We start from the raw sequence: 27,126 nt of genomic DNA on the forward strand, positions 1-27,126 counted from the left end.
CAGTCACAAAGCTAGGAGTGGAAGAATGAGGATGTGCCAGACCTTTGACCCTGGAACCTGTTCACTACCACCACTACACAGAGCTGCCTAAAAAGCCAAAAGTTTTACAAAAAAATAAAATAAAATAAAATAAAACATAAGTTTAATTTGCTCATTCTCAAAATGGTCATTTCAATTCTGATGTTGTTTACCTTAATCTTATCTCATTTTAGTTCCATCCACCACCTTTGGTATTTTAGGGTCTCTCATCTGTTGGATGATTGCCACTGGGTCTGAAAATTGGTGTGCAGGGGGATATATCTTCCGGAAATAGGAAATTCATAGTTTGTCCTATTTTCCAGTGGTTTGATAATCATACATGGGTCCAGAAAGAATCATATCATCTTTTTATGTTTCCTTTCAAGTGATAAAAGTAGCTTTATGTAATAGGAAAATTATATCCTTGTACCAGCATTGCATTAGTCTTTGGGGTTGCTATCAGCTGTACATTCTCTTCCCTTTACATTTGGTTATATCTTTAGTGTCAACAGTTGCTTCATAAAGCAGATCTTTAACCAGCCTTGAGTTGTTTTGTGGATGCCCATAGCTGTTTCTCACTGTTTAAAACTGCACTGCAGGACTTTCATCATCAATGTGCTGTCTATGTTTCCATGGGTATTTTTTTTCTTTTAGAACATTATTAGTGCTACCCACTGTTTGGGCTTATTTCTACAGTACAGAAGCTATTTTCTACATCAGATTTGGGGTTTGCAACCAAGGGAACAGAACATATTTATCATACATGTTTACATTGTCTTGTAACATTTACTATCCCAAAGTCGAAAGTTGTTAGTAGTATATGCTTTAAACAAATCCGTTTTGTTTCTTTGAACTTGTTAAAACTGAGTGAAGGGCAGTATTAATTACCATGTGTCAAGCTGAAATATTAAGTTGATGCTGTATTTTTATAGTGTGTTTCTGTTCCCAGTGGATTGTTTAATTGACCAGTTCTGTTAAATATGTTACAATATACAGCATCCAAAGCCACTAATTTCACCATCATGCCTGGAGATCACAACTAAAATAAAGTTAGAAACCTAGCACAGGCCTTTTAAAAGGGTCTGAGCTCGCTCATTCTGCCCTGTTTAACTTTTTTTTTTAATCAGTGATTTGGTGGCAGACATAGAAAGCATGCTTATCAAATTAGCAGATACCCAAGTCTAGGCAGGATGACTAATACCCAAATACAAAATCAGGATTCCAAAAGCTCTCAATAGACTGGAGTGATGCACTGAAACCAAAGAGATAGGGGTTACTGAGGATAAATACATCCTGTGTTTTCATTCATAAAGTCACTTAGTATAGGAGAGGAGAATCGGCTCAACAGCAGTGATTTGCATTTCACACCCCTATGGGAGTTCAGGCTCCTAGAAGCTCAAAATGGACCAGCGTCCTGTTGAGACTGCTGAAAGAGCAGGAGGTCCAGGGACGTGGACAGTTGAATTTAGAACTTGGAGACCTTATTTTGGAAAAGTACTGATAAACCTGTGAGTGTTCAGAGGTTTACCAGGATAGGGAAAGTATCCTAGCTTCTAGTAGAAAGAACTGGAGGGAGCAAAGCATGTTTTGCCCAGAGAAGTGAAGACATAGAACATGACAGTTCTTTTCAAATGATCAGCTTTCCTGGGTAAGAGCTGAGACTTTTTATTATTTCTGCAGAGGTAGAGCCACGATAAATGAGTAGACAAGGTAAGCAGAGCGTGGACCTTTACAAAGAGGGAGTTATGTACATGGTAAGGATGCTTTTTTAAAATTCTCAGTGTCTCACCTGTTCATAAGCTGTCTGTCTGTCTAGAAGGTTGTTGAATTGACTTAAACATTTGGATGGGAGTTGGTCCAGGCGACCTCTAACATCTGTTTTATCTCTGAGGTTGTACAGTTGCTGTTTCACTTATTGCTGCCAGGGCATACAGTACAGACATCCTATATAATAAAGAGCTAATATGCTAATTAGATTGGATGGAGAAACGACTTTCCTGAACGACCAGTGGGCGGTGGGGTGGGGCCGCGGGGTTGTGAGGCAGCTGGGCCTGCGAGGGCCTACTCTTGCATGATTTTCATGCAGTGAGCCTCTAGTAGTGTAATAATATTCTTATTTTTATGTGTTATTGATCAGAACCCTTAATTTTTATCATTGACAGATATTTATAATTACAATTTTAAATTAATGTAATTAATGACATTATCTAATGGTTAATAGAATCCTATATAATAAAAGCCTAATATGCTAAGTGTCCAGTTGTCCATTCAACCAATCAAATCGTAATATGCTAATGATGTGCTAAGGCCGCTCAACTGCTTGCTACAACGTGCACTTACCACCAGGGGGTAGACAGTTGACCGGTAGGTTAGCTTGCTGTTGGGTCCAGCCAATCAGGACTGAGCGAGACAGGCTGGACATGCCCTGGAGCCCTCTTGCCGTCCCTCCCCATCCCCAATTGTGCACTAGTGGGGTCCCTCGGCCTGGCCTGCACCCTCTCGCAATCCAGGACCCCTTGGGGGATGTTGGAGAGCCGGTTTCAGCCTGATCCCACTCAATGCAGGAGCTTCCCCCTGGTCATCAGTGCGCTTCCACAGAGGGAGCGCCACTCAGCCAGAAGCCGAGCTCACAGCTGGCAAGTAAAGTGGCGGTGGCGGGAGCCTCTCCTGCCTCTGCAGCAGCACTATGGATGTCCAACTACCGGCTTAGGCCCGCTCCCCCTAGGGCCTAAGCCATCAGTTGAACATCCCCCGAGGGCTTCTGAACTGTGAGAGGGCACAGGCCAGGCTGAAGGATCCCCCCACCCCCCAGGCCTAATGCAGAGTGCGCAAATTTTATGCACTGGGCCTCTAGTGTTCATAATAATTGATTTGGTCAATGAAATTAGTCACTTTTGAAATGTGAAACATTGGAGGAAAGACTTGATACTATAGTAATTCAAAGTAATAGGAGACATTTAAGGATGCTGGATGGGACTGAACATTTTCTCTGTGCCCCAGGATGCTGAAACAGCTAAATTGCTTTGCATATACTACATTTTGTTTTATTGTTTTTTTTTTAAGTAGTCTTATTTCTAGCACCAAAATTAAGCATATGTTTACCACATATTTAGTTTTAATTTATTCTTGCCTTTAAAAATTGTGAACTATAAGCAAATTTATAACCTGTTTTAATTTTGATACCTAAAATATCCAAAGTATTACTAGTAAAATAAAACCAGTTTCTATGGTAAATTTAGAATAATCCTTAGAAAAATAATTTGCAAGCTATGTTCATGATCTATACTGCATTTTGTCTCCTGCCATCGTGCCAGTGGTGTGGTGAAAGTTTTTTCTTTTAATTTTTTTTTTTCAAATTGTAATGGTTTTTCTATAGAAAACACATTGAACACTCACAAGATCAGTTATTCCAAATTCCTGTGCATCTGCCAAATGGGAATTATAAATTTGTATAGGTCTTACTTTTAATTGAATTTTTAAAATATTGGTTCTTTTGGGGAAACAATATAATACAGTATTTTGTCAAGACATGGTTAATACTCAGCTAGCAAGGGTACAATAAGGCCAATATCCAGAGTTCCTCAGCACAAAGTTCAAATCAAATTTAATTAGCAGTTGAGCAGCCTTAGCACATCATTAGCATATTACGATTTGATTGGTTGAATGGACTACTGGACAACTGGACACTTAACATATTAGGCTTTTATTATATAGGATTATATTAACCATTAGATGCATCCTTAAATGTCTCCTGTTGCATTACAGCACCCATAATCATCATAGCTTTTTCCTGAGGTCTAATGTTATCTACTAATGTTACTTACCATTCTGTTATGTTTTAGGAGGTTGCCTCTTTGATGAGCCATATAGCACATGTGGATATAATCAAGCTGAAGATGATGACTTCAATTGGGAGCAAGTGAACACCTTGACCAAGCCAACTTCTGATCCATGGATGCCATCAGGTTTGCTTTTAGTTTTAAGTGTTTTTTTGTTTGTTTGTTTGTTTGTTTTAATCAAATGTTCACAAGAGTCTTAATCACAGTAAATGTTCACTGGGTATTGGTTGAATGAGTGAGGGTCTAGATCTTTGAGTGTGGCAGTCAAGAACCGATGACCTAGTGAGAGTGCTACTATAATTAAGAGGACCAGTTACAAAGAGTTTATCTTTGTCTCTCTTTATTTAAAGTCTAATTAAAGTTTACTTCCTTTACCTTTGGGTACATCTGAGCTAGATTAATGGGCACTTACCAATTAATCCTTCCCAAGCAGCAGATATGGGAAATAGATTGATGTCTCTTCTGGCAAATGTTTCTAGTGAATGGAACTGTAGCTGGGGAATCGAAATTACAAAGTCTTGGTCACAAATTGGAGAATTGGAGACCTTGGGAGGTAGCATAACCTTTGTCCTCAGGGGCTCACCTGGCACCTGGGTGAACTGTGAGGATGCCAGTGATCTTGAAAGCATTCTGCAGATGAAATGGCCATGCACACATGTGGATGCTTTGTCCTCTGTATAAGTGCTTAGTATATTTCCTGATGAGTAAATGACATTTGCTCCACTGAACACCAGCAAGAATTCTACCTTATATTCAGAAGGAAGAGTGCGAAGATCATTATTAGTGAACTCTAATCACATTGGAGCTTGATCACTTTAATGGACACCCTTTTCAGGCTGTGATGTTGGACATCTTTATAATTTTAGGTTTGAAGATTCATATTATAAATGGGGTAAAGAGTTTGCCCCATTCAGCATTCAAACTATAAAACGTGTCATTTTGATTTGGATTTCAGGTAAATACATTTTTTTTGTAATTTTTAATGACTGTAAAGTTCTTCATTAAGGCAACTAAATGCAGCAATAAGTACATTTAGTAATCTTGTGAAGGTAGCTTCAAACATGAAGTAGAATCTAATGTTCTTAACTAAGCTTTCATCGTTTTGGTGCCCTCCATGTTCTTGATATCTCCTTCCCACGTTTAGATCCTATAACTTCAAAGAAAGGAGCTTTGAGCTCCTTAACACTATGACTTTATTGGACTTCAAAATGTTTCTAGCTCTTGTTTATTTATCCATAACTGACAGTCTCCCTTTTTCCCTCTCATTTTTTTTTTTTTTGTTTATATATGTGCTTTTGGATATGTTTTGTATTTGAATTAGTGGTACTTTGGTTGCTCCCCACCACGCCCCCACACACACGTTCCAGTTACTGTTTTCAGATTCTTGTCAGCACTGGGGAAGGGGGAGAGGAGAGCAGAACTGTGCTCCCATGTGGAGCTGTCCTTTGCCAAACAGGCTTCTCACCCTGAAAGTCTTTTGGTCATCGTCACCTGCTCTCTCTCGAGGATCCAGTCTATGTCCAGAGAGGCTGGAGATGGATGAGGTTATGGTACTCAGATAGAGTCCTGGTAGATTCATCCATAGGAGTTCACTCATGCTTTCTTTATTATCTTTGAATTTGGTGAGCAATTTGGTAGTTGATTTTATTATTGTGGTCCTTTAGATTGCAGTCTGACTTGGAAAAAGTGACTTTTTACAAAGCACCCCCAATATTGCAAGATCTTCTTCAGTTTCCACTGCTTCTATTTTTATCACATGATTACAAACTTCCCCTTATAAAGGAAGGGGAGGAATTGTTTCTTGTCACTATCTTATCCTTTTCTTCTTTATGTTGTTCCATAATACTGTCTCAGACCAAGTTGACCAAGTTTTAAATACAGAAAGAATAGGATCCTAGCAGAGGCTGTTACAAAAATGGCATTAAAGATCAAAGCCCAATTGCATCCTAGAATAATCAGTTGGGTAATTGAGGGAATGGAGGGGAAGCAACTGTTTAAATATCAGGGCTTTGAAGTCTCTTCTGTCTTTGGAAGAATATAGTAGGGCTATTTAGATGTTCTGTTTGAATTTACTCTCATTCTGTTGACTAATAGAATACTTGGTGGTGAATATTAGGCTTTTGTAGCTTAATATCTCTGAATGTTACATATTATGAAACTTTTTCAGTTCCATATGATTTCTGATAATTACAAACAATGTGCCCTCCACCACTGCTAAACAGTTTGGAAGTCCTTGTTGGGACATGTCAGCAAGAGGGTGGGGGAAGGACTAGCACTCCAATTCCTCTACCTCTCTATGCCTATGGGCATGGTCCGGATTTTTGTTATCTTACAAAATTATAGGCAATCCAAATTCAAAACCTAATGTATTAAAATCAATAGATTGATAATTATTCCATCGGATTACATTTTTTGCCTTAATATAGAATTGCGAATACTGGAATTTTTTCCTACTATGTATTAAACAAAGTTTAATTAAAAAAGTTTCTTTGAGCCATAATATGTGCTAATCATGATACCAATTACTGTGGAAGATGAAGGATTATAAGAAATGATTTTTCTCTCTCTCAGAATTCATCTAATTGGGAAAGAAAGTTAAAAAAATACAACTAGTGAGCAATCTAAAATGATGTTTTCTTACCTTAAAACCAATATGTACAAATAATATGGACTTGTGCCCAGCTGACCAGTCCATCTAAAGTGAGAAGTTAAATTCTCAGTGAAATATCATTGTTAGAAGTGAGGAAATATCATCTTATAAATTTGCATATGGTATCATATGGTATGAATTTTAAACTGAGCTGTCAAAATGTACATAGAGCCTTGAGGTTTAATTACTATTTGGTTTCAAGGGTTTTCTCCTCCTCCTTTTTCTCCTCTCCTCTTTCTCCTCCTCTCTTTCTGTTAATATGTATAACATAGTTTATTCTTTTCCAAAACTAATTCCAAAGGGTGGCTCTTTTACACTAAAACAGAGACTAATCTTATGAAATTTTCAGGATAACTAGGTGGCAAAATCAGATACAATCATTACTCTTTGAGGGTTAATGTTTTAAGCCTTTATGTAAAATATTATTTGATTTGTTCTTGCACATGTATTTGTATTTGGTCTCACATGTGTAGGCTGGTCTGTGATGCCTTAGACCAAGGCTTGGCAAGCTGTGTCCTATAAGCAAATAACAGCCTGCTGCCAGTTTTTGTATGACTTGCAAACTAAAAATGGTATTTACATTTTTGAGTGGTTGAAAAATCACAATAATGATACTATTTTGTGACACATGAAATTCAGATTTCAGTGTCCATAAACAAATTGTTATGGGCACACAGCCACTCCCATTTGTTAAATATTGCCCGTGGCTGGTTTTAAGCTACCACGGCAGGGTGTACCACAGTAGTATCCACAAAGCCTGGATCGGTCCTGTCTCATTCTTTTCAGAAAAAAAAATGTGTGTACCCCTGTCCTAAACCATTTCGGTACCAGCATATAATTGTGGCTTTGGACTCTTAATTTATATTGTTATTGTTTTCTATACTCACATTTATTAACATACAAACATTATTTCACATTTTGTTTCACTTTCAGATTGTATGTTTTCCAAACATTGGGCTATTAAAATCAGTGACAAAAAAACCCTGATGAATAGGGCTTCCTCTATCTTTCCCATAAATTTGCTGTCTATTAAAAGCATTGTGATTTTCTTTATTGTTTAGTAACATAATTCTCTTGAGACTATGGTGAGTCTAAGAAGCAAATAATCCATGAAGATGAATTTAAAAATTATGACAGTGAGAGACTAAATTTTTTATTCTAATCTTAAAATTTATTCTAATTAAAATATTACTTTGTCTGTCTTCTTTGAAATAGATGTTCCAGTGTGTAGGGTTTGTTTTTCTTTCTCTTAATGTGTGAGGTTATCTTTAGCCACATTAAAAAATTTTAAATACAGTCTGGAGCCTTATACATGCTGACATAATAACTACTCTGAGGCTCTGACATTGGCTCTGGAAATACATATTTAGGGCGAATAAATACCAAGTCATTTATATGTTTTTACTTGAAGTCGACAGTTACGTTATAATGGATTATACTCTTTGAATCAGACAGTTTTTCTGATGGTGGGAAACTTTCTTAAACTTTGTCATAAGGATTGCCACTTTGAGAAGAAGAAAACTTGATTAAGTAACCAAATAATAACCTGGCATCTCATTACACTGGTTCAGGCTATCACTTTATATACTGTAGTACATGGGTAATTATCAGCATAGAGTAAGAATTATTGATTAAGTGTTTTATGATATAAAAACACCTACATAGTTTGACAATGATTGGTGGTTTCTTTAATGTTCTCAAGTTCTTTATTTACATTAGTTAAAAGATTTTTGTCATCTTAAAAAAATATAGGCACTTCCAAATTCAAAACCTAATGTAATAAAATCAATACAGTTTTTCTCTAATAATAAGGCCTGTCATCTTACTTTGCATGATCTACAAAAAGAAAGCAGAATTTACAATTACATTACTCCGAACCTTACTGTTGTATTGACATTTCTGAACCTTTGACATAACAATTCAATCCACATTTATTGAGAGGTTCTGATAGATCTGATTTTGTACCAGACCATATGTTTCCCAGGGCCGTCTTTGTATCCTCAACACATAGCACAATTTTTAGAACTTAGTAGGTTCTCAAAATATGTTTCCGAGGTGAGTAAAGAAAATGTATAGGTCCTGCTTTCAGAGACCTTACAGTCTAGTGGAAAAGATGGGTTTTAGCCCAGTGAGAGACCCTTTTCAGACTTTTAACCTACAGACTGAAAGATAATAAATTGTTGTTGTTTTAAGCCACCAAGTTTATGCTCATTTATTATGATATGGTTGATGTTTTTATATTTTATTAGAATATAACATGTAACTTAGTGTTCCAGTTCTATAAAATGGGTAATTTACAAGATCCCTAGTTTATGTATAAGAATATGTGACCCTGTTTTATATTTTAAAAGATAAACACTAAATCCATTTATAACATAAAAAATATAAAGGTAGCTTATAGCCATAGGCATTTGATACTCATAAAGCTGGTTTTTATTTCTGCCCGACATGGTCTCCTGAAGATACCATGCCTCTAAAAAGGCTATACTTAAGTGAATTTGGGTCCTAGTGCTGGGAAAACAAAACATTATGCTTAGTGTTTTTATAAGTAGCAGATCAGGCATCGAGCGGGAAGCTCATTTAGCTTCCCACATCCAAGCTTTACATATTGCAAATTGAGAACAGTGTTGTTTCTGATCTTTATGGAGATGCAATGACTACGGATTGGATCATTTCTCTGGGTGTTCATATGAAAGAAAGAGAGAGGGAAGTGCCAGGCTGGAGGAGCAATATGCACTCTTAGTGTGATGACCCAGAAAATAGGAAAAAATGACTCTGTATTTGTGTAGAGTCAGTTTCACATTTGGGGACATGATGGATGGAGAGACAAAGGAATTGCAGTTTTCTTTTTGGGCGCATTCATCAGGCATGTTTTGCTCCTGCTAGGGAAGGCTTCTCTGCTTATCTACACTTCAGGACTTATACGGGCTTAGCCAGTGAAGAGAAGACTAAAAAGGGCTTGAAATGATATTTTTTCCTTATTAAATTTCAGTGTGTATGTAGTGAGTAATATTTTTGGCACAGAATAGTCAGACAGTTGTCTAATTATCTCATTCATTCTTTGAGTCTTGTCAACATTCAAAAAATATTTACTAAATACCTTCTATGTGCTAGACACTGTTGGAGATGCTTGGGAGCCATCACTGAGTGCACCAAATAGGACCCCTTCCTGGTGCACCCCACACTCCCAGTCTGGTGAGATTGTTCCTGGATTGCCAAAGAATTATATCCTATAAGACCATGTTTTCCATCACTTATTATTGACTTTCTGGAAACTAGTACTCAAAAAATAATACAAAATTTAGTGCATCAGACTCAGCACATTATACCATCAAATTCAGCTTTTTTGTATGCTTTGTTCTTTAAAAAAAAAAAAAGAGCAAAAGCATCTAAATCACAGGCATGGGGCAGTATAGTGTGTTCTGGTAATTCTCTTTTATAAAGCAAAGTAAGCTTGTATACGTAAATGAAACTTAGCAGTTGACAAAGATTGCTTTTTTGCTATATATCTTTTAATCCTCATGATGACCCTGGGACCGTGGTTGGCAAACTGTGGCTCACGAGCCACATGCGGCTCTTTGGCCCCTTGAGTGTGGCTCTTCCTAAGCCTTAGGGGTACCCTAATTAAGTTAATAACAATGTACCTACCTACATAGTTTAAGTTTAAAAAGTTTGGCTCTCAAAAGAAATTTCAATCGTTGTACTGTTGATATTTGGCTCTATTGACTAATGAGTTTGCCGACCACTGCCCTGGGAGATTGGGTGGTATTATCTCTATTTTATACCCCTAGGAGATTGAAGTTCAGAGAAATTAAACTTGCCCCAGGCATCATGTGAGAGAAGCAGCCCCCCCCATATTTGCTTCTCGAATACCACAGAGTAATCTTCCCATGGGAGCACATCATCTGGTAAAGGGGGTTAGGTGTCATCCAAGGTGGCAACTATTCAGATCTTGAAATGCATATGAAGGCTGCCAGGCCAGATGCTAGCTCTCTCGCTTTGTAGCTATTGAACTTGGGCAAGTGCTGAAGCTCTCGGTTTCTCAGGCTCCTCATCCGTGAGCTATTAGTTAGTAATATATGTCTGTGGAGTGATGGAGCTACGGTAGTAGAGTCTCTGTCCAGCTGCCAGTTCTTTCCCAGGGAGGAGGCAGGCAGTCAGGTAATAAGCAGAGACGTGTGATGCAATAGGGGGACATGCTAAGGACTGTGAAGAAAACCTAAATCAGGATAAGGGCTTAGTGAGTGGTGGGAGCAGTAGACTGGAACACCTCTCTGAGCAGAGCCTGGAATCCAGTCAGGGACAAGGTGCCATGGAGGTGAGTTACTGGGGTGGAGAATAGCAGGAGCAAAGACTGAGGCAGGGGTGAGCTCTGCGGGAGGGTGGTCAGTGAAAAGCTTTGGAAGGGCATTTAGAACTTACCTCATAGGTTGCTGACCAGGTGAGACAAAAGAATCCACTTTAGGAACTTAGTTTTGAACCTGGCTCAGCGCAGTGTTTAGGAAATGTCCTCCTTTTATTGTTATGAAGTAATCTTCAGAGTAATTTGGAGTAGCCTAATTTGTACTCTCTGTGAGATGGACAGTTTATACAAAGGTCTTATTTTCTCTTCTAAATGATACCAAACAGGAAACAGAAGGTAGAGATCTTCATATAATGTTTGAATGATTAAAAAAGCAAGCTGAAAGAAGTCCATTTAAATACAAACAATGTTTTTGTCATCATGGTAGGATTTGGGGTAATTGCACTACATTTCTATTTTAAATATTTCCTTGATCAGGTATAACTTTATAATAAAAAATAACTCTTAAAAATTTGGAGGGGGTTATCATTGATTTGGCATTATTTCAGTTGATTCTGAATATTTCCAGTCACTGAAGTCAAGAATTGAAAACAGTTTAATTGTCTTGAGTATCTCATTCAAGTGTCCCACAGTGAGGTGTTGCCTGGCATGCACTTGTAAGACAGTCATTGACAAACGTACTCCCTCCCTGCATCTTACTGAATCACCTTGGTGAGGCTCACACTGAGTTTCCAGTTAGCATTTAATCACTGAGCAGTGAACACAGTGAAAGAAATTGAACTGAAATTATATTCTGACAGCAGTTTCTAAGTTACAAAAATTAGAAAAGTAAATGTAGATGATAATGAAAAAAGAATTTCAGATCAGGGTAGTTCTTAATTAAACAGCACAGTGCTCCGGGTAGCCTCATTTTAATATGAGTGTAAACATTTTGCTCCACTCAAAGGTAAAAACATATTATAAAATTTACCGTCTTAACCATTTTAAAATGTGCAGTTCAGAGGCATTCAGTACATTCACATTGTTGTGCAACCATTTCTAACATCCAGCTCAGAACTCTTTCATCTTCCCAAGCTGAAACTCTGCACCCATTATATACTAACTACCCATTCCCTACTCTTCCCAACCCTCAACTACCACAATTCTACTTTCTGTCTCTATGTATTTGACCACGCTAGATACCCCATATAAGTCGACTCATATAGTATTTGTCCATCCGTACCTGGCTTATTTCACTTGGCATAATGTTTTCAGTGATCCAGATTCTGCATGCAAAAACTTCCATGATCAGGGTAGTCATTTTTTTTTAAAGCATCTTGATTTTGAATAGCTAAGTGTTTCAAGTGTCCCAGTGTATTATGTATGACCCTTATTTCAATAGTTTATATTCAGTGTCCAACAAATGCTCTCCTTTAAATATGTTCTAAATTCCTGCCTTGGTAAGAACAGTGGCTAGCTATTTTTAAATATTTGCTAAAAAGTATACAACTGATCCTGTATATATAAATATGTTTTTAAGATAGGTTTATTTCTTGCTTAATTTCCCGTAAAAATCACACATAAGAGTCATGTGAAGGCCAATAATGGAATAAACAGGCGGGCCATTCATGACAGAGTTGTAAATCTCTCAGAATAGGAGTTGAGGAGGGGGTGAGATGTGCAAGAGGGAGGTCCAGGGCAATGGGCCGATGTGGTGGTTATGATGGGCAGCCGGAGAAGATCGCACTGAGGAGTTGGTCAGCACTCACATACTGTGCGTTCTGTGTATTGCTCCCCCAGTGCAAGGCACCTCCAGCTGAAACTAGCCAGGATGTTGGAATGGAGAAACCCCCTTTGGCAATAAAAGTCAAGAGAGGAGACATTGGGTTTTAATGTGAAACTCAGGGACAGTCTTTTAGTCTTCTGGGCACAAATTCCTCATTGGACTTAAGAGGGGCATTGGGGTAGGATGGGATAATTTGAAAATAATTTCTTTAAAGACCAGAGAGCCTAGGGCTGAGGAAGGCTTACCACTTGGGTCTGGGGCTGCCCAGCAGTAGCCTCTCCTTATGGAGGGCAGTTTTTTGGGGTCAGTTTGAGTTTTTGGTGACCACTGATATACCAGCTTGCATGGCCACTGGCAGGTTAATGGTGGCATCACAGTAGCACAGACACCCACATGGGGAAGGCCTTGGGAATTCTGTGCGGCCCCAGGGCTCCGGTTCCCCAATTCTCCTGTGTGTGTCAGGCCTAGTCATCACCTGCCCAGGCTCCCCTTTAAGCACCTTTGGGACTTTCCATGATCCAAGAAATGGAAGAGCTGAATAAATTTAAATAAGAAAGAGTGAAGTCTGGGTTATTCTTTTCCCTTAGACCAGAAAGAAATGAAAGTTCTCTTTTGGAGCACCAGCTGTGTGTGAGGTGCTGGTGATGTGTGTTCCAGGCACTGGTGATGTGGTGGTGGACTGCGCTCAGTCTTCCAGTGACATACAAGTGGTGTGGCCCGTGCTCCAGTGGGGCCAGGCTGCTGCCCAGACTGAGACTGGGGCAAGTGGAAGGGCTCTTAGAGGAGGTAGCTCCCGAGAGGGGCCATGAGATCTGGAGTGAGGATGAGGCCAGAGCAGATGGGCATGCCAGGAAGAGGGAAGGAGCACTTTATCCTGAGGCAGTGAGTGGAGTGTGGTAGAGCAGAGGCACTGGAAAGGCTGCACAGGAAGCTATTGAGAATCAGTGAACTACAAACATCCGAGCCTGGGGAAGGGAGAGGTGGGAGGCAAGCTGAAGGACTGGCCAGGCCTTGTGGAGCCGATGAAGGATGCGAAGCCAGGAGGTAATTTGACTGTTGATTTCTGGCAAAGAGAAGAAAAAAAAGAAATCATTTGACTATGTATGCATAGAGGAAAAATCAGTTTCTTATAAAAGGGTGTAGGGGAAAGTGCTAATAAGGAGAGTTGATTAGTAAATAAGTATCACAAAGCATATGAATATGTAGGAGAATGCCTGTGCTCTTAGGAGATTCGAGCTAAATTATTTAGGGGTAAGTGCCCGGATGTTTGTACAGAAAAAAAGTGTGTATGTGTATTATGTGTGTTGAGAGAATATGATGTTAATAATTAAGTTTAGGTGAAGTATATATAAGCATTTATTATACTACTCTTTCAACTTTTCTGTAGTTTTGAAACTAAGCAAAATTTGCTATATATGTAGGAAAAGAAGACACATGACTGAGTTGCACTGACTTAGTGCCAGGCCAGTGCAGTTCTTATCTACGGATGCATTTTAAGCAAAATGCCCTCCTGTCAAATCACATTGAAAATATTTGTATTTAAAAACCTGGATTGACCCGTGTCTTCCTTTTCTGAGCATATCGGGATGATTCCTTGGTCTTTACCGCAGAGGTTTAGTGGAGCTGATGGACCGATTTACAATGACTAACTTCAGGGATATAATTTTAGGACTTTCTAAAATAGGACAAGTGCTTCATGCTGTGGTCTTATGCCTCAGTGGGTGTATCAGATATAAAAATCTTTGTCCTATTGGGAGATATTTTGGGGACTAACTGAAACTTTGTAAGAAGATGCATAAGGAATCATTAAATTTTATTTTTGGATTCATGCTTGCATTCATTTGTATCCAGTCCATAGTATGGGACTGAATCTAGAAAATATCATAAAGAATTTCTTGGCAAACTCCATGAAATGATCGTGCAGATCATTATTTTAAACAATTGGCCTTTAATGCATAGACTGATATTTTATTCTAGGAGATTGTGATAAATCACATCTCAATGTGATATTTAAAAGCTAAAGTGGTTGAAAGAGAAATAAATATGGCTATTAAATTAATTGTTGGCTGGACAATCACAACGCCTCTCTCTGTCAGGCAGATTGAGACAACTGATTGTGTGGCAGTCAGCGTCTGAATCAGATATGCGGGCTAGCATACGAATATAGTGCAACTCAGAGGGCATCACTGAAAAATTTATTTGATTGCTTTAGGTTATCTAATACTGGATTGTTTCTTAATTTTATTTTTCCTGGTTCCTTCTAGGGAACTTGAGACATCTTTTGTATTTATTCTGTTACCCATAGAAAATGTGTAAAATGTTGAAATCCTTAGCATAAGACTTGGAGACAGGGTTTGATCCATTGCTGTTTAAAGCAAATATAAATCAATGAGGTTTCTGGTCGTCATCCAGGGGCATTATGAAATATCTCTTTAGTCATTCCTTTTCATGCTGCTTCCTCTTTTCATCTCTGTTGAATATGACACTTGTCCTGTTATGCACACGTCTTGTGAACATGGTGTCACCTCCCCAATTGTACTTTATACACACCGGGTGCCTTAGTTCCTCCTGATGGTCCAGGCTCTCTGTGGAGTGACAGGTAGCAATTTGTGAGCAGGTCAACTACTGAACTGATGACGAGTGACCTTTCTAACACTGCAATCAATGCTCTTTATTTGGAAAACAAAAAGATACGGTTTGTAATTTTTAGCAGATGGGTCATTGGGTCAACCCATCATTGACATGGGAATTTGTTACTTGGGCTGGATGAGTCACTTTGGACAGGAATGTTAATTATTTGAATTGATCTGGATCTTGCTCTTATAACATGGTGTTGGACACTTGTTAATTTGTAAATTATTAGAAATAATTGGTTTTACACCTCAGTCAAACAAAGGCTTTTAGAAAGCCTATTTTATGCAATAGTGCTACATACTATCTTTGGCAAGATTTTACCATAATATATTTTGTTCAGATTTGATGAGTCTCTTGTCTTTAAAAAATTTAAAAATGTGAATTTGTACGTGTCATATTTAAATACTATCTCTCCACATGTTTCCAAAAATGTGTTTTGTGAGGCCCCAGGAATACATGGTCATGAGGGTGAGTAACTTTGGGAACAGATGCTGGGAAGAGACTAGCTGCCCAGGGAGATAGCCCTGGTGGTAGTTGGCAGTGCTAGTGAAGAACTGCTTTTAGCTGTCACCTTCTAGAAACCTGGGAGTGTTGTGTGTCTCTGTCCTCTTTGATTTGGATGCGGTCAAACCGGATTTGGCTGGTGAAATGTGAGTGGAAGTGACTTGTGTAACTGCCAGGCAGCCGCTTCCATAGTCAGCATGAGATTCCTCACATGTTCTTCCCTTTTTCCTGCCTTGATAATTATGGAAGCATGGGATGCTTTTACTTAGCCTGGTTACCTGAGTGAGGAAATGTTGACCTGACTTCTCTAGACCCCCATCCCCACATGTATACACACTCAGCTGACTACAAAGACATGTGCCTGAGTGAGGCAGAAACTTCCTTCTGTTATGGCAGATTTGGGGGGTGAGGTTGTTTGGTGATTGGTTCTCAGTCTTCAGTCTTTGGACCCCTTTACAGTCTGGAAAAAAATTTTTTTTGAAACATCCTAAGAGTTTTTGTTGATGTGTGTAATATCTATATATTCTGGGTTAGAAATTAAAACTGAGAAATTTTGAGAACAGTGTACATAGCATACATTCCTTTAGCCATCAGAGCAATGTTGTACACCTGTTAGTAATTGAAAGTGAAATGGAATTAATAAAGTCAAATCATGTCAAGTCATTGTCATGAAAATGGTTTTGACCTCATAGACTTCCTGAAAGGGTCTTGGGGATTTTAGGCATTCCTAGAAGACACTTTAAGAACCACTGATCCAGGCCCTCTTAAATGATAGGCCTGTCTTGATGATATATAGTTAAAGGCTTGGAGGAGTCTAGAACACAAATAAAGAAGGGAAAAAGTTTTAGAAATATTGCGAACAGGATATATCTGAGTGTTATAATTCAGTTTCTATTTTTGATTAAGACAATTGTAAATAATTCATTCCTATTTTGAAAGCTATTCCATCTTTATAATAATAAATACCCATTTTAAATTAAATAGTACATATAAAATTGCATTGTATGAAGCTGCGTAACTGTGGATATTACTAACTCTGTGAAAGTTGTGTTTATGAACTCTCATGTTCCAGAAAATTTTGAAAAGTAGGATTAATATGTGAACTTGTTTGGGTATAGGCTTTTTGGACAGCAGAGGTTTGGACAAATTGAATTATTTAAACTTATCCATGTATGGCTGAGCCTGTATAAATTCATTCATTAGAGCTACTTCTGAGATTTTTAACTGTGGAATTGTCATATATATTGTCATGCTAAAACAATTTAAACACCTTTTATTATGAAGTATAGTGAGAAAATGATATAAAGATGACTGAACCTTATTCAGGGAGACTTGGACATTGTGCTTGATAGAAATTGCCTGTGATTTGATAACAAATCCTGTAGGTGAACTTACCATTCACACATCTTCCTTCAGTAACCCCATTATGTAAGATCACACATTTATTTCCAAAGATATGAGTTCTAACAGAATTTGCTAGTATTTGAAAGGCATATTAGATAGACATTTTCTGAATTTAATGTGTTATAGCCATGGAAAGAGTTATCAAGGAGATCTGGTGATCTTTATAGATTTGTCCAGCTATTATAGTTAATATTTAAGCTTGAGAAGGAAGAAAGAAGTGGATGACCTTTCTAGCTCTTTCTAGTGCTAGGACTTTCTCTCCTTTTAAATAAATACTTATGAAGCGCCTGCTATGGGCACATACAGTTTTTTATCCTAAGAGATAAAGAACATCACAGATTATCTAAGTACGAGGAGGGTGATGCTTTACTTGATAGAACAATTATTAAAGTAGAATATTCACTGAAAGGAAGAAAAGAAAATTAAATCCGTGAGTGACAAAGATTTAGCAAGGATTAATTTCATCTACTTATTTCCTACCAATTATGGTGGTGTTTGAAGCCTGGAGATCACTTGAGAAAGCCCTTATTATTAGGAGACCCCCACAGGCTGAGAACACTTTAGTTTCCTAAGAATATCTGATAGATGCAATCAAGAGTTGGAAGTGGCCATCTGCCCAGCTGTCACTGGCATCCACAGCTTTGCCCAGAAGGCTGAAGATACTTCCTTCTCCTTTTTCAAGTAGAATTGTATGGAATGAGAGGTTGCCTTCACCGAGAGAGTATATCTTTCTAAAATGCCTATATTTGGTTCATACATTTTTACCCTGACACTGAAGAGAGAAATGACATGTAATCTGCTTCATTTCAACTTTTCAGTAACAAAACTATAGAGTTGTGACTGAGTTGGCCAGTCCGATTTTCTTTAAATAGGGTAGACTTTTTTTATTTAATTTATCTGTAATAATATTTTTAACAAGCAATAAGCCAAGTCACACTTTCTAATTTGGGTAATTCCTTCAGTCCCCCAGCAGATGGAGATCTGCAATTCTTTGCTCTTTTATTGGATGGTCATCTTCTTGCCCCAGGTGACATTGCTGTACTTTCTCTCTCTAAAAATATAATCATAATAATAATCATTTGAAAAAATAAAAAAGATGTAGCATCAGGTTTTGCAGATGAATATGCCCTCTGCACTTCTCTCCCTCCTCTCCTTTAGCCCCATTAAGGGTTCTTATTTATTCTTGCGTTTCATGAAGTCTTTTTTAAAAATTAAATTAAATTTTTCCCGTCAACATTTATCCCTTCTGTACCTTCTTCCACTTCCACCCACTCCCTCCCCACCTCACAATCACCACACTGTTGTCCGTGTCCGTGTCCATGAGTTCTCCCTCTTTTTTTCTTTTTTGCTCAACCCCTCCTCCTGCAGGCTCCCCTACCCGCCCCCCCCCCCCCACACACACACACCAGAGCTGTCTGCCTGCTCTCTATCTGTGAGTCTGTCTCTATTTTGCTTGATAGTTCAATTTGTCCATTCAATTCCACATATGAGTAAAATCATATGGTACTTGTCTTTCTCTAACTGGCTTATTGCACTTAGCATAATGTTCTCCAGGTCCCTCCATGCTGTCACGAAGGGTAATCATTAATGACCTTCGCTAGTAGATAAGAATAATATTTTCTTTAATGACATAACCACCACAAAGCAAAGAGCAGAGAACCTCCTGCACTCCAGGGAAGCAGATTTCAATCCAATGTGATCATTTCACAGGCCACAACCTGCCCATGTTTTGATTCTGAGTAAATTCCAAAAGTCAGATCTTTTTCAACCACAGATTTTCTGAGATTAGCAGAGGAAGTAGAAAGAGGCTATCTCAACTCATTTGCCTCTTTACATGCCCACCCCCACAATGATGGGGATTTTAATTTATTTTCCTAATCTTAATTTATTGGGGTGGTATTGGTTAATAAAATTATATAGGATTCAGGTGTACAATTCTGTAATACATCTGTATATTGTAGTGTGTGTTTACCACCCCAAGTCTAGTTTCCTTGCATCACCATTTATTCCTCTTTACATGTTTCTACCTCCCTCTACCTCCTTGCCCTCTAGCAGTCACAATGCTGCTGTCTGTGTCTATGAAGATTTCGTTTTTTTGCTTAATCCCTTCACCTTTTTCACCCAGTCCCCCATCTCCCTCCTCCCTGGCTGCTGTTAGTCTGTTCCCTGTATCTATGAGTCAGTTTCTATTTGTTTGTTAGTGTATTTAAATCATTAGGTTCCACGTATAAGTGAAATCATATGGTACTGTCTTTTTCTGACTGGCTTATTTCACTTAGCATAATACTCTCCAGGTCCATCCATGCTGTTGCAAAGCGTAAGATTTCCTTCTTTTATATGGCCAAGTAGTATTCCATTGTGTACATGTATCACAGGTTTTTTTTATCCACTCATCTACTGATGGACACATGGGTTGCTTCTATACCTTGACTATTATAAATAATACTGCAATGAACATAGGGGTGCATATATATTTTTTTAAAAAATTAGTGTTTCGGGTTCTTTGGATATATACCCAGAAGTGGGGTTGCTGGGTTATAAGGCAGTTTCACTTTAACATTTTTGAGGAAACGCCATACTGCTTTCCACAGTGGCTACACTAACCTGCATTCCCACCAACAGTGAATGCAGTTTCCCTTTCCTCTACATCATCTATAGCACGTGTTGATTTATTGATGATAGCTATTCTGACAGGTATGAGGTGATATCTCATTGTAGTTTTAATTTGCATCTCTCTGATGATTAGTGATGTTGAGCATCTTTTTATATGACTATTAGCCATCTGTATGTCCTCTTTGGAGAAGTGTCTATTTAGCTCTTTTGCCCATTTTTTTAAATGGAATGTTTGATTTTGGTGTTGAGTTGCATTAGTTCTTTATAAATTTTGGATATTAACCCTTATCTAATCTAATAAAAGAGAAACATGCAAATTGACCTTACCTCCACTATGCCCCAAGCCACGCCCACCATTCAATCAGAGCAACTATATGCAAATTAACCCAACCAAGATGGCGGCCGGCAGCTACGGAGATGGAGCAAGCAGGAGGGTTGGTTGCCCTGGCGATGGAGGAAGCCAAGCTTCCTGCCTTCCCTGGCCGGCTGTGGCCTCCGCTAAAGGCAACAAAGTTTCAATTATAGAAGATAAATAAATCCCAGGTACCTGCTTCCAGCCAGCCTCCACTTCGAGCTTGGGTGGCTGGGGGCTGTGGCTAGCCTGCAAACAGCCATCAGCCCCTCACCCAGGCTAGACAGGCACCCCAGGGGGGACCCCCACCCTGAAGGGGCTGTGGCTAGCCTGCAAACAACCAACGGCCCCTCACCCAGGCTGGCCACACCCTCATGGGTGAGGGACCCTGATGGGGGTCTTGGCCAGCCTGCAAACAGCCCTCAGCCCCTCATCCAGGCTGGCCAGGCACTCCAGCAGGGACTCCCACCCTGAAGGGGGTGTGGCCAGTCTGAAAACGGCCCTCAGCCCCTCAGGCAGGCTGGCCAGGCACCCCAGCAGTACCCCCACCCTGATCCAGGACACCCTTCAGGGCAAACCAGCCAGCCCCCACCCATGCACCAGGCATATAATAAGAGGGTAATATGCAAATTGACCCTAACAGTAGAACGACTGGGAATGACTGGTCACTATGACACACACTGACCACCAGGAGGTAGATGCTCAATGCAGGAGCTGCCCCCTGGTGGTCAGTGCGCTCCCACAGGGGGAGCTCTGCTCAGCCACAAGCCAGGCTGATGACTGCCAGTACAGTGGTGGTGGTGGGAGCCTCTCCCGCCTCCTCAGCAGTGCTAAGGATGTCTGACTGCAGCTTACGCTTGCTCCCCGCTGGCAAGTGGACATCCCCCAAGGGTTCCCAGGCTGCCAGAGGGATGTCTGACTGCCAGCTTATGCCCAATCCCCCCAGGGAGCGGGCCTAAGCCAGCAGGTGGTCATCCCCCAAGGGGTCCCAGACTGTGAGAGGGCACAGGCCAGGCTGAGGGACCCCCCCCCCCCAAGTGAACAAATTTTTGTGCACCAGGCCTCTAGTCAGATATGTTTTTGGCAAATATATTGTCCCATTTAGTGGGAGGCCTTTTCATTTTGTTGATGGTTTCCTTTGCTGTGCAAAAATGTTCGTTTGATGTAGTCCCATTTGTTTATTTTACTTTTGTTTCTCTTGCTCAGGAGATATATTAGAAAAAAAATTGCTATGAGAAATGTCTGAGATTTTACTGCCTATGTTTTCTACTAGGATTTTGTGGTTTCGAATATAACATTTAATAATTTATAATTATTCAATTATTCAATTTGAGTTCATTCTTTTGTATGGTGTAAGAAGGTGGTCTAGTTTTATTTTTTGCATGTGTCTGTCTAGTTTTTCAACAACATTTATTGAATAGATTGTCTTTACCCCATTACATATTATTTTCTCCTTTGTCAAATATTAATTAAATATAATGGTGTGGGTTTATTTCTGGGCTCTATATTCTGTTCCATTGATCTATATGTGTGTTTTTATGCCAGTATCATGCTGTTTTGATTACTATGGCCTTGTAGTATAGTTTGATATTCTATTATTGTGATCCCTCCAACTTTGTTCTTTCTCAAGATTTCTGTGGCTATTTGGGTCTTTTTTGTTGCATATAAATTTTTGGGATATTGTTCTAGTTCTATGAAATATGCCATTGGTAGCTTGATAGGAATTGTGTTGAATTGATAGATTGCTTTGAGTAGTGTGGACATTTTAATGATGTTAATTCTTCATATCTATGAATGAAAGAGGGGAATTTTAAAATAGCCTTAATTCCAAGGGTTCGTCTGATGCAAGTGATTTTTGTTAACTTATACTATTCAGTTCAAGAAAGTTAAAGAAGAGATATCTAAGACTTCATCCTTGACAAATTCAACAAAACCTTTCAAAATATTAATTGCTGTGAAGCCCTTTAGGGACATGCCACTAGTACTTCTTGCTTTTCTTGCTATTTCCACTAATCAATGGGGGAAAAATGACTGGTTTTCAACTTCTTAAGTCCAGTGTTTTCTAAGCTGATGAATTTTCCTCTAGTACATTAAAATGAAAAGAAAGATAATTTCCTTAGGTAATTCATGGGAGTAGCTACTAACACTTAAGAACTAGAAATGAAAATTGGTCAACAAAAATAAACACAGAATGCAACTAACCGATCAAATGAATAAAAAGAAACCCCATATACAATTGTGACCAAAGGCATTGTTCTTTAAGGAGCTAGTTTATCGTATTTTTGTGTTATCAGGCTTTCTCTGTAATTTGAAGGTACAATTTACAAAGGAGACATTTTCATTTACTTTGTAAGCTTTTGTAAGAGCAAATGAAATGATTATTTAACAAATGTCTATTGACTTGTTGAATGAGTTTTGAGAATAGGATACATCCAAATTCAATTGATCCTGTAATCTAGATCTTTATTTTATGATTAGAGTGCTTTCTAAAGAAAATGAATATCTCTTCATTTTGTGCTAAGAATTTATAAAATACAGAAATGTATTAATACTGTGACAAATCATGACTGGGTTATGGGCTCAGTCTTCAGTGTTGGGTGTACAGGAAGCAGCTGATTAATGATTCTCTCATTGATGTTTCTGTCTCTCTCTCTCTCCCTCTTCCTTCCTCTCTGAAATCAATAAAAATACATTAAAAAATAGTGTGACAAATCCCAAAATTTCAGTGCTTTAGCACTGGATACATTTATTTCCTGTTCATATCCAGCGGTCACCAACCGGTGGTCCATGGACCACTGGTGATCTGTGAGGTCTGAAAGGTTGGTGACCGCTGGTTTAAGGAAACCTTTGGAGCAGTGGTCATCAGCTCTTGCCAAGGTTAGAGGTCTGGGGGTTGGGAACCCTATTCCACACAGACACCCAGGATGAAAAGAAATCTGCCATCTTTAGCATGCATTCTCCAAGATTGTCCTCGTGGACATCTATATGGCAAAAAATCTGTGGGAGGTTTCTGCCAGATTCGGAAGTAGAGAGAACGAAGTCCTATGGTACCTGCAGCCTGCAAGGGCAGCTGGGTAGTGTACTTGGATGCCCAGGAGGAAGAAGAAAAGAACATTTAATGACTAGCTTGCAGCCTCTGCCACACTTGGCTCTAGAGAAGTTTATTTAAGGGAAGGTCAGTCCTGGTAAATTATTGTAAAAGAAAAATACTTTAAATTGAATATAATGATGGCTTTTTGTTAACTTAAAGGAGTGCCATCTTTAAGAAGTCCAGTCAATTGACTAATTTAAGTTCTGAGAGTTAACTTTAACTTTATGGTATTTTGATATAAAAATCAGTGAAGAATTAATCCATAGCTGGTAGATCTTACACATCCTGAGCCTTTGCTGAGCTTGCCCTAATATTTCTATAAAACAGATAGTCTCTTACCTTAACTCTAAGAAGATAATTTTCCAAATACAGCAAAGATATATGAGTATATATTTCTGTTTATTTCAGTAGAGTAAATATCATTGAATAAATGTCAGCTTTTCCAGGGAAATCACTGCATATAACCTCTCTGGATAATATATTTATCAAAAAATCAATACTAAGAGTAAACAGATTTTTAATGCATTTGAAGAAGCTTCCTAATAAACCAAAATGCCACCTCATAATTTAAAGCTATTGATACCAATAGGTATTTACAGATGACATCATAATAACTTTTGCAGATAATTATTCATAGTGGTTTGATATGATCTAGCAACTTCAATTTCAGCCATGGCCCAGGCAGCACGTATGTGGGTTTATTTTTATCTCCCAGTTATAGAGTGACCAGTGGTTCAGCATACTGAGTATGTTGCTGAAATACATGAATTGAGTTGGTCACATGAAATCGTAGACTCTCTTTACTGGCATGGTCTGTGCCAACCAGGCCATGTCATTGTAGCAAGCAGTTCTCTTTCTCTCTGTACAGTGTGCTGGAAATTTGGCTGGAATTTGGTAATTTCCTCATTCTCACTGTTTTATTTAATGGTGAATCAAGATCAGGAGATTTATGACATTGAGTCTGCCCAGTGTGTCATGGGCTGAGGGTGGAGGGACTAAAGGGCCCTGAGCTCAAGCCTCATACTTAGACTTTCAACATCATCTTCATAAAAAGATAACTTTAGGGCATAGAGACACATGGACAATATTGAAAGAATATTGGTCATCATATGGCCAAAATATGTCTCACTGCTAGATCACATTGCTTATAGTGTACCAGAAATTAGTATATTTAACCTATTTTATTATCTTATGAATGACATAAGTAAAATGCATTGTAATTTTTTTATGTTTAAAGTGTTCATATGTTAAAAATGTAAAATAATACTGTTTAAAATTATATCTTGGCATCTCTGCATTTTTAATGTGCCAGAGATCTCAAAAATAGCATTGGCATGGAACTCTTTGGCCCTGAGTTGCTCTCTACCAACTGTTGCCCATGACCAAATCAGAGTGTGGGGTGGTCCCAGGTGCAGCTCTGAACTCCTTTGATGGAATCCTGGCCAAGGCTCCAGGAAGATGACCTCAGAGCACTTTTCCAAGTCTGCATCATGACTTAACTAAACAAGCTTCAAATTCTCTATTCCTGTCAGAACACCAAAAGCTGTAGAGTTATCCTCCCTTCTTACCCCACCTGTTCTAAGAGCTGATTCATAGATTGCATTCAGTGGTCATCTGGCAGGTCTTGTGGAGAGCAATTGACAGGCCCCATCATATGACTGATTTTCTGTTTTCTTTTGATTTACTTTTATTTATTTTTAATTTTTATTGAATTTATTGGGGTGACATTGATTACTAAAATCATATAGGTTTCAATTTTCTTTTGACATTGTGTTTTGGTGTTAGATTAATAGCCAGAGTGTCACTGATATAGGAATTCTGCTTGGAGAGTCTTCTGCTTTCTCCCTATGCATAATAGCATTCATCAACCTTGCAGCCAGCTTCAGGAGGGTCTCAAAGTGTGATTTGTACATTCTTTTTTCCTTTGAGAACCATTTCGAATGGTGCTGCTGTGACTGAGGGCCCTCTCTTTCTTTCATGACAATATTCTTTAGGTTTATAGGAGACATTAATGCGCTTTTTCTGGAAAATCCCTACTGGATTACTCTGAGATGCCACTTGGACATTTTTTCAAACTTCTTGTTGTGCTGTTTGTGAAAGTTTTATGATGTTCACTTACTGAGAGTTAGAGGCAAGTGCATCGCACACAGGATAAGTCAAACCTGACTTTCAGATACTCATCATCTTTCTATTTTCACTGAATCTATTTTGGCAAATTGTATGAAACCATCACTCTTTCAGATGCTATTGTACCAGCACATACTAACTTATATTGCATATTTGCACTATGGGTTTTGTTCATCAAGATATTACCATTTTGAGTGATAAATTTTGTTACTATTTTTGTCACTACTTTTTGTTTTAATAAATACTTTTGAAACCTAGATCCCTTATTGCAACTTTGTGCTAAAGTACCACATAATAGTCACAAAGATGATAGATTTAACAGATGTGATTAGCAGCATGATGATGACACAAATGCACATTCACCACTCTGAAATGCAGACTTCACTAAACTTGGCAGAGGGAGCTGGCTTAGTGTTTTTGGGTGGCAGGTGCATGTGGTGGTCATTCAAGTCCCAGAAAGGACTGCAGATCAGATGGAAGGTCCCTTTGAATTTCAAGGGAGGGGAAACATACATGTGCATAACCTTTCAGATGAAGCACAGGCTCCCATGCCCGTGTGTACTTCAAGCACGTTGCTCAGAAAGGACGAGTGGGAGCTGACTAAGTCAGGAGAGGGGAAGCCAGAGCTCATGTCACTTCCTTCAGGAAGTCCTATCAGGGACAGTGGTGTCACCCACCAAATGGTGTGTCTCTGATGCACTGGGCCATTTGCAGGAGAGGGGATCAGACCAGAGGCACTGCCTTCCCTGGAGCTAATAGGTGTAGCTGCTCTTATTAAGGTAGAGCCCAGGCATCCCTGGATGCTACTGTCAACCTCCAATCAAAGTAGGGTATCCAAATGCAGACCCACACCAGTATTATCATAGCACAGCGATCATGGTTTCCCATTTGGTGACCATCTCGAGGGCAATGTTCCTGTGATTCCCCTCTGGATGCACTTACATGGCACACGTATTACTCTCAGGAACCAGAGAGTTTTTAGTATCCTAACAGGATAACTGTAAACGACATCATTATTCTTCTATTTCAAATTTGTGAAATATATGTAAATAAAATGGCTTCAGACCCCTCTACTCTGCTATTGATGCATCACCATGGATCATGTTGGAGGGCCACTCACTGGGGGATCTCCAGAAAGAGGTAAATGCTTCATGAGGCCAACTGTCAAGGACAAAAGGTCTGCCACTCATCTCTCTCTGACCTTTTTCTGACCTGAGTCACTTGGTGTTTAGGTTCTCTAAAAAGAAGATGAAATGCCTCAAACTCCAGTCAAGTGTCCAGATCTGGGCTTTAATCAGTGTAGGTCACCTCCTCCCCTATCACCCTTTTGGCTGGCCAGAACTCCTTATAGGTACCTGGTCTGGCCTGTCTCCAACACCTTTGCTGCCTCCCCTGTGGAGACCCCTCTCCTCTCCTAATGTCCCTAGATGTGTCTTCTGTGTGCTCTGTGCTCCTCCTATTCCTGTGGAGATTCCTATGGTGCTATCCTTCCTTCTTTGCTGTCTGTAATGTTCTCACATCTTATGTGGTCTTTCCCTAAGACCCGGGGTGTACTTCCACTCAGAGGAGCCACATCTTTGGCCTGTAGGTTTGGTAGTTTAACACGCAGTGGTCCTCTGTAATTGAAGATGACAGCTTTGAGAAGAGTTAATTATGCAGATCATCCTCTGTGGCTTACCAACTACTTAACAGTATGTGAACTATGGTAGGTTTTTAGGCTATTGTCTGGTGCCTAGGAAATTAAGTACTTAATTGAACATAACCCTTACTTCCTTTGTCCTCCAGATCTAAGGAAGCAACACCATGGAATACATCTCAGGAGCAGC

General features: G+C 39.1%; 1 protein-coding gene across 1 annotated transcript in view; it reads left to right on the top strand.

Annotated features, from left to right (window-relative positions):
- Positions 1-3,890: 3,890 nt before the first annotated feature.
- The window catches only part of PTPRM (protein tyrosine phosphatase receptor type M), a 482,851-nt gene continuing 459,615 nt past the window's right edge, over positions 3,891-27,126 (top strand). The window contains exon 1 of the mRNA XM_081097861.1: positions 3,891-3,983. Within this exon, the coding sequence (XP_080953987.1) occupies positions 3,974-3,983 (10 nt within the window). The 5' untranslated portion in view covers positions 3,891-3,973. The remainder of the gene's footprint in view (positions 3,984-27,126) is intronic.

The sequence above is a fragment of the Myotis nattereri genome (assembly GCF_964212035.1).
Source record: "Myotis nattereri genome assembly, chromosome: 8".
NCBI lineage: Eukaryota > Metazoa > Chordata > Mammalia > Chiroptera > Vespertilionidae > Myotis > Myotis nattereri.